The sequence below is a fragment of the Cydia splendana genome, chromosome 19 (assembly GCF_910591565.1).
Source record: "Cydia splendana chromosome 19, ilCydSple1.2, whole genome shotgun sequence".
NCBI classification, from domain to species: domain Eukaryota; kingdom Metazoa; phylum Arthropoda; class Insecta; order Lepidoptera; family Tortricidae; genus Cydia; species Cydia splendana.
Window position 1 is genome coordinate 4824590 of NC_085978.1, and position 12268 is coordinate 4836857.

The 12268-nt window shown below is 40.2% G+C and overlaps 1 protein-coding gene across 1 annotated transcript in view; it reads left to right on the top strand.

Annotated features, from left to right (window-relative positions):
• LOC134800279 (unconventional myosin-XVIIIa-like) overlaps window positions 1-12268 on the top strand; it is a 142109-nt gene that overhangs the window by 109877 nt on the left and 19964 nt on the right. The window contains exons 5-13 of the mRNA XM_063772789.1: window positions 1842-2024; window positions 2453-2632; window positions 3032-3156; window positions 4982-5119; window positions 5573-5716; window positions 6011-6240; window positions 7127-7268; window positions 10518-10628; window positions 11390-11519. Coding sequence (XP_063628859.1) covers window positions 1842-2024; window positions 2453-2632; window positions 3032-3156; window positions 4982-5119; window positions 5573-5716; window positions 6011-6240; window positions 7127-7268; window positions 10518-10628; window positions 11390-11519 — 1383 coding nt within the window. The remainder of the gene's footprint in view (window positions 1-1841; window positions 2025-2452; window positions 2633-3031; window positions 3157-4981; window positions 5120-5572; window positions 5717-6010; window positions 6241-7126; window positions 7269-10517; window positions 10629-11389; window positions 11520-12268) is intronic.

The following is a 12268-nucleotide window of genomic DNA, read 5'->3' on the forward strand; positions in this document are numbered from 1 at the left end:
AAGAGGTTAAATGTATCGAAATTTATTTTTTGATTTTCGGGTTAAAGAATTCGGGTTAAAGAATTTTTATTTTCTCAAAAAGAAATTTACATTTCACTTATATGAGAAACATTTTTCTATAACATTTGATTAATAGGTATATAAAATTCATATTATTTATACATTGCGTAGATAAAGTATTAAAATTTTACAATATTTAATGTTTGCTTCGACAAACATGCATTATTATAATACGATAATTGAAAGCAATAATATTATAGATTTATTTCTAAGTACTAATACTATTTCTAAGCATGCAGCTATCACTAAAATTAAAATTACATGTTTTGTAATTAAAGGAATTATCATACATAACTATAAGGTCGAGAGATCCAGAAATTACACATTTAAAAATGAGGTAGGCATAGAATTGCAACCGGCAAGTTGCACATTTTTTCCAGTTCTTTTCTCTTTTGACTTATCGTTGTACAAAAATGCCTGTCCGACTACCGATCACACATGTGATGCGAGAGCTAATGGTCGCTAATATCACACCTTTTACGGATCGCACCGACCTTCCATTCACTCTGTTTACAGCTTATGACAGACGGCCTATGTTGCAGTACAATTAAACAGTATTGTGACTTATTACATGCAAACAAAATGCGCCATTGTAGGGTGCGTTTCGACCAGAGATGTGCGAGGATGCGTTGCGAGAGATGTGTTTGTTAAGAACCAATAGAATCACTTCATTTGTTTTTGTCGCTCAGCGTGCAATGATTCTATTGGTTCTTAAAAATATCCCTCTGGTCGATTAGTTTAAATAGAAGTAAAAAAGTTAATCATGTGTCAGTTTTGATATTTATGATTACCTTTTCCAGCAGAATATTTGTAACTTTTGCTATCATCGAATCTTTAAAAAAATAAGCACAACCACTTTTAATGTGCGCCTCTAATCTCTATTTATCAAAATATACACATCTTCGGGTATACCTCAATGTTTCTGGGCGGCATAGTGCACAGTTGTACTCTTAATTGTATCATAGATTCCAGTACGTTTCTAAGCCATTTCTCATCTAAAGAAACTACTTAGATTCTTTCAAGATTCCACTATTCAATACTGCGAGGTTTTTCTATAACAGAAAAATGGTCCCCAACAGCTGGTTGTTTAAACGATACGCAATGGCGTAGCTAGGCGTGGGCAAGTGGGTCCTCACTCACGGCCTCGCACTGATGAAGGGGGCCTCGCGGAAGCCAACCCTTTTTATTACCTTGGGAATACACATTGAAAGAAAAGGGCCTCGCAGATGCGACTTCGCCCTCGGCTAAATTAGTTCACGGTACGCCACTGACGTTACGTACTGAAACCGCTACTTTCACTGTGTCTTCTATTGCGGCCATTGACGACGCTCGGCCGTTGCGAGCTACGCACAATACGCACATTGCATAAGCTACGACTTTGAGGGAATTAGCGGCTGTAGGTTGAAGGCGTCCAAGACCAACGCTGCCCTAATGGTGCGTCGTATTGTGTTTCTTAATATCCTCTACATTGAGATTCAGATGAGCTCTTACTTGTCTTTGATAAAAGCTGTCCCTATTTAAACATTCTCTCCTGTCTTTAAGATACATTTCGCTGAATGATTGATTGCTCTCGGTCGGTAACTTGTCAATTTTTCTACTAATGCCAGTTATTTGTTTTATTTTTAACAGTTGCTCGATTTGTGCATTAGTTCTAAGTCGGGTTTAAGTGGAAGCATGATTCTGTTACAAAATGTATCTTTAGTTAATATGAAGAAAGGCACTTGAAAACTTAAGACAGTATATTATCATAAATTCCTGATTTGCTTTTTCCTTGTTCACAGGCTAAGTCAGAAGAGCAGTTAGCATGCGAGAAGGAATGGCTGAAAGCTGGTCACATGTGGCTCGCACACCGCGGCGGATTCACTGCCGTGGTGCGAGAAGCAGACGCCGACGCGGGCCGTGCGAGAGTGAGGGTGCTGCAGACTGGGGAGGTGCTCGCCGTCGACGAAGATGACTTGGAGAAGGTATGGTTATTAGAACATAGTTGGCTGGTGTAAGAATGACTGAAAGCTGTGCAAATGTGGCTCGCACATTGAGGTGGATTGATGGTGATTGTGCGAGAAGGAGACGCCGACGCGGGCCGTGCGAGGGGAGGGTGCTACAGACTGGGGAGGTGCTGGCGCAAGATGACTTGGAGAAGGTACGTCCAATAGAACTGTCATGCAAAGTCTACTGGCGTGAGGCGAGGCGAGGGCCACTACAAAATGTTGACATAAAGTGCTTAAAGAGGCGAACTGAAAGTTATTGAAGGCAGATTTTGATCACAGAATTCAAGATGTTGAGACTAATAACCAGGCTTCATATCCATATTGTTGTATTTTGTCATCAATCATCAAATCTACGGGCAGCCCATACACATTTTATATTTTTTATCATTTTATTCCTGTTGCAGGCCAATCCACCTCAGATGGAGCGTTGCGAGGACATAGCCTCACTCCGCTGCTTGAACGAGTGCGGCGCGCTCAACGTCCTACGGTCGCGGCATGCCGCCGGGCTGCCTCACGCCCGCGCCGGCCACGCGCTCCTCGTCCTCGGACCGCCTAAACGCAGCTCCCCCATCTATACTGAGAAGGTAACACCCGTTTGAAGGAGCCCTAAACGTGCTCAACATCGTTTCCTGCTTGATCAAGAGTGGCGCCTTATCAATAATACTGTCGCAAAGCATCCTTTGCAAGGAGAGATTCAGACATACTGAGTGTCTGAAAACATTGAAATAGAATCAGATGGGAAAATACAGTCAGTCGGAGTCAAAACCTATAAACCTAAGTTATAAACTAAACTAGATGTCATATTCGAAACAAAAGTGACCAAGGCATCCTGTTCCCAACGTGGAAATCGATCCTTTAGCACATTATCGTATATGTAGGTACCTACTTATCTCACCTCTTTTAATCTTTTTTTTCCCAGATTATCGCACTGTAATGGTCTTCCATAACAGTACCAGTAACCTTTCGAGTGTCGAATGTTTCAGGTATCAGCGATGTTCCGCGGCTGCCGCGCCGACGATATGCCGCCGCACATATTCGCGGCCGCGCAGTCCGCGCACCGCTGTATGCTGGCTTCGAGACGCGACCGAGCCATTGTCTTCACGGGGAGGTACGTTAATTGACTGCTGTGGAACTAGGCCTGCCTGGAAGTAACTACGGCAATTGTGCTGATACTGTAAAATATTAACTTAATAATCAGATACAATAAGGCCTACACCCAAATGTCTACTGTCATTTGTCAACAACCCCCAATATTTAATTCTGACCAAGATTATATGTTACGGCCTGGCCATTACATTGCGCGACAGGCTTCGGCTAAGGCGACAACCATAGGTTGGAGCGAGACATCGATTGGACTTTTCGTTCCTACCTATGGTTTTCGCCTTAGCCGAAGCCAGTCGCGCAATGTCGTGGCCAGGCCGTTAGATACATTGTGAGTTTGCATGGGGGCGTCTTAGCTAAATCAAGTATGGGAAAAAGTGGTGAAAATGGATATTGAAATATATCTGTAATAGTTTATCAAATTTTACGATTTACGCTTATTTCTTTTACTGTGTCTAAAATACATTTTGTACACAATCCCCAAAACAATTAAATAGAAATTCTCAATAACTTAAATATAGTCGTACTATGTTTAATCCTTGATTACATTTGCTCTATAATTTCCCAGCAAAGCGTACGACAGTGTAAATGTATGCACCTACAAAACGCGTTTCTAATGCACGATTTACAACCTAGCTTTAGGACTTAATAGATAATTACTTTTGTCGTAAATTGCTACCGCGATCGTATCATAACCCGTCTGGATAATATCCTTTATTACTTACCACTTCATTGCACTAACTTAATTTAAACCTTTCTTCATTAACTTAAAGCATATTTTTGATTAGCAACCTCGACGTAGATGTTAATCCTTCGCAGTGTCCCTAAAAGGCGTTAAACTAGAAATTATAGCAGAATGTGATAACAAAATTGGCTTCATGCTGCGCATGGACATAGATCATTGATATTCTCTGTTTATACTCCATAATTTTATTAAAGTAGACCTTATTACCGAATAATAAGTTTCGTTTTTATATGACTAGCCGATCCTGTCGTTTAAAGTATAGTAAAGTGTAGTGTTAGGATAATATTTTACATATTAATAAAGCATTAAATGATGCTCGAGTTCAAATTTCAAGGTTCGTTTTTACATGCTTTTAAATATGATTTAGAGACGAGCAATTTTTTTTATTTTTTTCGTATTTCAAACTTGTATAAACAACCGTCTCGTAGCCTTTTTTCGTTTTTAGATTTTGCGCGTACTTAATGTTCAATTTGTCAAACTTATCCGAAACCAGTTTGCCACCAATGATGCAAAACAATTTTTTGTATGTTTTTATTTGTCGTCATTTTTATCATCTAAGCATTTTACTACCCGTCAAATTATACTTGAAAAGACCTTAGGCAGATGCGGAAACGAAGATAAAAGAGGGTAGTATGCAAAGGTTTTAGAGCGCTGGCAACGCACCTGTTGCACCCCTATAGTTTTTTTTTAACATTAGAAATAAGGTAAACAATCTTTATGTGTCTTTTAATGGAAAAACACATTTTAAAAATAAGTTACGGTAAACAACTATGAATCCATCCATGTAACAATTATGAATCTAATACAATCATTTATATTCTTCTGCTTTCATAAGTAATAGTTACTGATTTTTAAAAAGCGTTTTTCAATTAAAAGAAATGTCAAGATCGCTTACCTTCTTTCAAGTTCTTTCTAATAAAAAACGAACTATAGGAATGCAAGCGTCCATAACCCAACGGTAACCGCTTTTCATCAGGCGGGTGTAGCCTTGTTTGACACTGTACCATAGAAGACAAGACCGACATAAATCTGGCTTAGGTAGTCAAGAAATCACACTTTAATTTTCTATTAAATGGTCTTTTTTCAGATCCGGATCAGGCAAAACACTAGCTATGAGACATTGCATCTGGTACCTGGCAAGTGCGTACCCAGCCCAAGGGTCCAAGCTCACCCCGGAGCGACTGAGCGCCGCCATGGATGTACTGCATATGTTTGGATCGTGTCGGTAAGTTCATAGATTGAGTCCATTTCTCTATTCCTACCCGCTTTAAGCAGCTTCTGACCATTTCTTCAAAGAGCTCATCTTGCCATCGCCGGCAGCGGTGCCGAGCCCTCGTTTTGAGCTGTCAGACTGCCACACAGTGGCTGTCTTGGCTCAAAACTCACTCCGCATGCGACAGACGTGACCCAGCCCCATTTCAACTTCATGGATAGTTCAATTAATTATATAGTTGATTATTGAAATTGCTTTTCCGTTATGTAATTTAAAGTGCTAGTATATTCCGACTTGATTTGATTCTCCATAAAAAAAATTGGAATACTATTAATCTGCGGGAACACTTTTTCTTCAGCAATTGATTAGAAAAAACATATAACAAAACTAGATAATGATTTGAAAATGCTCGTAACTATTCATACAGCTCACTCTTTTTTTGCAATAACAATATGATTATTGCAGCACGGGCTCCAACCCGCATGCGTCGCGCGTGGTGTCCCTGGTTTCCCTGGACTTCGAAGGTGGCGGCGCGCTAGTGTCGGCCTCCGTTCAGACCCTGCTGCCGGACCTTCGACCAGGACGGTCCCGGCTCACCGCATTGCATACGTAAGTGACTTAGGCTACCTTCCAAGTTAGTGATGATACCGACGGCTCTCATTTACTTGTTGAATACTACGCCGAGAACCGCAAACAAGTTACTACACTCACTACAGTGACCATCTTCAAAATTGATTTCTACTCACATTTCAAAATTCTCTGAAATCATTTGTGGAGTCTTGTAAAACTGCATCGGATAAAATAACATAGATGACCAGGAAACCAATCAAATTATTTTTAAGCACATGACTTTGTAAATTATAAAAACAAAAGATATCTTCTCACATATCATTATTTTTCTAGACTATTCCACGGCTGCGACGGCCGCCTCCGCCGCGAGCTGCACTTCGACCAAGCCCCCGTCAACGCTCCCAATCCCTTCCTCACGTCGAGCGAGAAAGCCGATGCACCAGCTGACTTCTCAGCTCTCAAGGAAACCTTCCAGTTACTGGGAGTTACTGAGCAGGAGCAGATGGCTGTGTGGAAGATACTGGCTGCTATCTGCCATCTCGGATGGGCTGGGGTAATTAAAGGTAAGCTTCTAACTTATTTCTCACGTCGAGCAAAAAAGCCGACACGCCTACTGACTTCTCAGCTCTGAAGGAAACCTTCCAGTTACTAGGAGTTACTGAGCAAGAGCAGATAGCTGTGTGGAAGATACTGGCTGCTATCTGCCATCTGGGATGGGCTGGGGTAGTTAAAGGTAAGCTTCTAACTTATTTGTGCGTCGAGCGGGAAAGCCGATGCACCAGCTGATTTCTCAGCTCTCAAGGAAGCCTTATATTATTAGGGGTCACTGAGCAGTAGCCGATGGCTGTGTGGAAGATACTGGTTGCTATCTGCCATCTGGGGTGGGCTGGGGTGGTTAAAGGTAAGCTTCTAATCTAACCTATTTCTCACATCGAGAGATTAAGTTGATGTAACTACTGACTTCTCAGCTCTCAAGGAAGCCTTCCAGTTATTAGGGGTCACTGAGCAGGAGCAGATGGCTGTGTGGAAGATACTGGCTGCTATCTGCCATCTCGGATGGGCTGGGGTAGTTAAAGGTAACTAAGTAAACTTATCACTTATTTCCCGCGCCGAACGGGAAAGTTGACGTAGCTATTGACTTCGCCCTCAAAGGTAAAAATGTAAGCTCCAGTAAAAGCGTCTAGCCCTTTAGTGCACGCGGGGCGACTATTAAATACCTTAAGGGGCCCACAGATTACCAGTTCGCCGGACGATATCAGCCTGTCAGTTAATCGCAAAAGGTGGCAGTTCCGAACAACTGACAGGCTGATAAGTGATGATTAGTGATGAAGCCCATTAAACCTTTAAGAGTTCTCAGATTTTTATCGTGTGTGCTCACCCTCAGTTTGTGGAACCATAGTATTGTTAGAATCATAAGACGTATATTAAAGTAAACTCGTCATATTCCAGCGAACTCCGGTTCCGGTATGAAGTACCAGTTCGGCAACGCGGGCCTCGCGGCGCGCGTGCTCGGCGTGACGGCGGAGGAGCTGACCCGCGCCGTGTTCGTCGCCACCGGCGCGTCCTCCCCGCAGCCCAACAACAACCTCAGGTACTACATGTGTGGCTACCACCAGTTTGGCACTGACATAAACTCTAGCGTGAACGTATACATTTATACATTTTGCTCGTATTGACATATTAGTGCAAGCGAGATGTATAGTATAGAAAGTAAATTACGTAGACGGTGACGTATTTTGGCAGCTGCCCTCAGCGTTCTATTAAAAAACCTACCTTGTACGAGTATATCGTGCTCGTTTTCTGAAACCCCTGGATTCGATCAGATGTAATTTCGCGCCGGCAATTAGTTACCTCTAAGTCCTCCGGACGATCATACACGCATTTAGCATGCCTTAATCCAAAGACAATAAAGACCATGAATTTTTCGTATTCGAGCATCGCTGTTAGTATGAAATATCATTTGATACCTATTTTCCAATCATTTTCGGTGACGAAACCGAACGAATCGTAATAAAGACGCGACAGTATAGCGTCCGCGGGCCAGGCTGCGTGAATATGTGTCGAGGGGATACCCTTCTAAGACCCAGAGTCATTTTTGCAGTTTTGAATTTGGAGTTTACAGTTTTGAACCTTCTTTTATTCCATTATAGTTCAGAATTCGATTTTAATTAGTTATTTTTAAAGGAATTCAGGACTTAGGAGGTACGACAAGTAGCGATAATAGTCGATTGTCACAAGGAAATAATTCTGCTAATATATGGAACATTCACATAACGTCAATGTGGCTAATTCCGTCATAGGGGCTATTCCGTCCACTAGGGTTTTTCTCGAACAACAAACAACATTGATAATTTCGTCGACAAAGCAGCGATTGCTATTAGTTTAAGCCGGCGGTCGGCAACCTACGGCCCGCGGGCCGCATGCTGCTCGTGAAACTGTCACTTGCGGCCTGCGAGCCTCTCTGGCTATGTAATATTGAGAAACGACAATGTCTGATAAAGTCATAAATATTAACAAAGTGCGGCCCGCGTCAACTTACTCATCGTTAACTACGCTACTAAAACTACGCAAAAAAAGGTTGCCGACCGCTGGTTTAAGCAATCAAAAGCAAATGGTTTTTTTCCTACGATTGAAAATCAAAGAAATATACGCTCGTGGACGAATTAGCCCCTATGACGGAATTAGCCACATTGACATTATTGTTTTTTATACCACCTGTAGTAACAAATGATAAGACCACAAATTCAGTTTATACTAAAGATATTTTTTTAAACTTAAATTAAACATAACAACATGTACTCTTTTTTAACTTATTTTCCATCTATCTCCTTACTAAACTCGGCCTCCTTATTGAACTCCGTCTGATCAGAGCACTGCTCTAACAGCACACACTTCGTCTTCGCCTCGTCCCAGACTTTAGCCGCGTCACAGTCGCAGCGCGAGTAGTCGCAGTATTGGCCCATGACGCGCGCGACTGGGGCGCGACACGTTCGCCGCGACAGAGTGTCGCCCCCGCAGCCCGGGTTGTACGAGTACGTGTCTGGCGGACATTGTGACAAACCTGCAATGGAATACATTTCATTTTATAATGTACCAAATGTAATATGTACAAAAATATGCAAAAAACTTTTCAACAGTTTAAATGTCATCAAATTCATTTATATTCATAGTGATTCTTATTAAAAGTAATCTAAACTGTTATGATTTATGATATATTGTAGTACTTTAATGATTTACAAAGAAAAACAATCGACAGTCGTGAAATAGGTGTCTTTGCGAACTCCTCTTCAACTGAATCTTTTTTATTTAATAAAAATGGGGTATATCTAGAAGCATTAATAACTAAAATGGCATACCTAAACGTCACGGAAAACTGATGTTTGATACATGAATCACCGAGAATAATTATAACAAAACAATCATTTGACCAAATTGAATCTAATGATATTACCTATTGCCTATTTAAATGATACAAAATTCGATTACAAAAACATCACAAACTTAAAACACTATGTACTTACATTCTCCAAAGGGACCATAAATGCATTCCCCGGCAAGCGTCCCCAAAACACATACACAAAGAATAACCAAATACACTCCACAAACACGCATTTTGCTCTCGAAGTTAGTAAGTCCACTAAAAGATTCGAAACATGTTTTGCTCTATCTTATAAAGGCAGGCGGAGAGGATTTTTTTTTTGTTTTTGCTTAGATAAAACCAGATAGTGCTTTACAGATATAGACGACGAAAGGTCAACGTGTTAAGTTAATTAAATTGTATACAGGTTGCAATTAAAAGTTTTTTTCAATTTATTTACTTACACAAAAAGTACATGTACACAAACAAAATTTATAATATCGCCAAACTGTGACAACTGGTCACAGTTGTTGGCGAAGTATCACTACACCTTTTATATAACAAAGTCCCTGCCGCGTATGTCTGTTTGTATGTTCGGTATAAACTCAAAAACTACTAAACGGATTTTCATGCGGTTTTCACCTATCATAACAACCCCGAAATCGCGAAAGAAATTTACCCTTCCATAGAAAATGAACCAAAATGTATGAAACAGCCAAATTTTTTTTTGCGATTTCGGGCCCCTATATCGGAGTTGGTCCCGTAGTGGCAGTTGCTTAGTATAATCCCAAAACCTCCGTGGCAACGGGAATGAAGTTATTTTTTAGCCACCATGTATACAATTCTTATTTTACCATTTTTAGTGATACAACGAAAACAAGTAAATAAAATACGTATCTTAAAAAAAAGATGACTGATGATCTCATAATACACAAGCCACAACAATATGAATGTCATTGATGGGTCAAAAACTTTTTATAGTTCGTTTTTTTTTAGCACTAGAAAAAAGGTAAACAATCTTGATATGTCTTTTAATTGAAAAACACGTTTTAAAAATAAATCACGGCGAATATGTAACAATTATGAATCTAATATGATCATTTATATTCTTCTGCTTTCATAAGTAATACTTTATGATTTTTACATGAGCATTTTTTTTTTTCAATCAATACCTAGTTCACAATCTCTCAGCGATTGCTTTTAGTTTCAGCAATCAAAAGCAGATGGGTTTCTTTTCCTACGGTTCAAAAAATAGAAAAATACGCTCGTGTACGGAATTGTCTCTATGACGGATTTGGTCGCATTGACCTTACCGAAATCGTTAATCCTTTACTGCATGTTTTAAAAAATATTTGTTTAAATTAGAACTTTAATAGCGGTAAAGGGTTAAATTTTTGCTGTCCGCAGGAAAGCCGCCGGTTTTCCCGAACGTCTTTCACCCTGTTGGACAAATATTTAAGTTTATCTTATATTTCGTTTCAGGACTCCTTCGCCATCAACTGAGAGAGAGATTTCTGGCAGCGAGGCCCTCGACGCTTTCGTCACCGGCCTGTACAATGAGACCTTCAATATCATCGCTGCTCTTGTCAACAGGTATGTTATTATAAATTATCTACTTTAAGGATTTTAAATAGGAAGGCGCGTGAGGAGAACGTACGTAGGTCACTAAATAAAAATAATAATAAAAAAAAAACATTTATTCAGATGAAATAAACCCTATTTTACAAATGTTTTTCTTCTGCCAAACTGCAGGGCAGTTTTGCAATAGACAAATATGAAACAAATAGGAGGCCTATCACATATACTTTTTAATAATATATTTCCATAGACAATGATTGGCCGGAAAACATATACTTTCTTTTCAAATTTACTCAACAAAAAAAAAGATATTAATTTAAAAACCGTCGGCGTAAACCTAAGGAATAGGCCACATCTTTGTTTCATATTTGTCTATTGCGAAACTTATCTAGTGACCTATGTATATATAGGGTGCCCAACTGGTAAACATATAGCTGGCAGATCTAGATCTCGTTGGAAATCTCAAGGATCTGACTGCCTTAGGGAATGCGAACAGTTAGCAATCTAGCGGCGCATTGGACAGATCTGGACTCACGTCACAGGATAAATAATAGTACTAGGTACAGAAGGTTCACTCTCTAACAAAACGCGTCTATTACGACAGATATGACCGCAAGGTGGCGCAAGCGCGAGCAGGCGTCCGTTTAGCAGCGGTACTTGGCAACTCCTATGGCTAGACACCAAAATTGGTGTGGGCCGCATGTACTTGTAGCGACGCAACGAAATCGCGGAGTGAGCCACACCTGACTCACGTTAACGAAATTATGTATTTTCAGGAGCATCTCAACATCAGCGCGGACGTCAGCATCTCTGTTGCTTTTGGATGCGCCCGGTGCCGACAACCCTATGTCCTCTGGTCACCAGAGTGGTGCTCCACTCTCCAAACTACTCTCCAACTACCTACAGGTCCGTTAAATGATTACGAAGGCGTTATTAATTAAATATGAATAAACGTGATCTCAATTTTGACCATTTACATATTTCGACGACCGGTCTAGCCTAGTGGGTATACCCTGCCTATGAAGCCGATGGTCCTGGGTTCGAATCCCGGTAAGTGCAATTATTTGTGTGAGGTACCTGAATCATAGGTGTTTTCTATGTATTAAAGTATTTATAATTATATTATATACCGGGTGTGGCCTGTAACATGAGCAAAAAATTAAACTGTAGGCTGTACTCCTCATACTGACCAACATTTGTTCAGCGACTTTTAAAAATAACTTGTGGTTTGATTTTTAATACACTTTAAAGTTTATTCTAAGACGCAATGTATTGCGAATTTTGTTATGTTTAAGGCGTGACAAGCAACGTCAATCACAATGATATGGCGTGGCGATGGCGTCCATTGAAGATAATATTTATTTTGTATGAAAAATAGGGAGTCTAGATACTTCATAATTTTTAAAAGTTGTTGAACAAAAGTGTCACGGTTTGAGGAGTACAATCTATGTTTTAATTCTTTGCTCATGTTACAGGCCACACCCGGTATATCGTTGTCTGAGTACCCACAACACAAGCCTTCTTGAGCTTACCGTGGGGCTTAGTCAATTTGTGTAAGAATGTCCAATATTTTTTTTCTAACAACCATGCCGCCATTTAAACACAAATAATTACTGTGCTTAAATTGAAAAGTACGCATTAGCAAAAGGCTGATT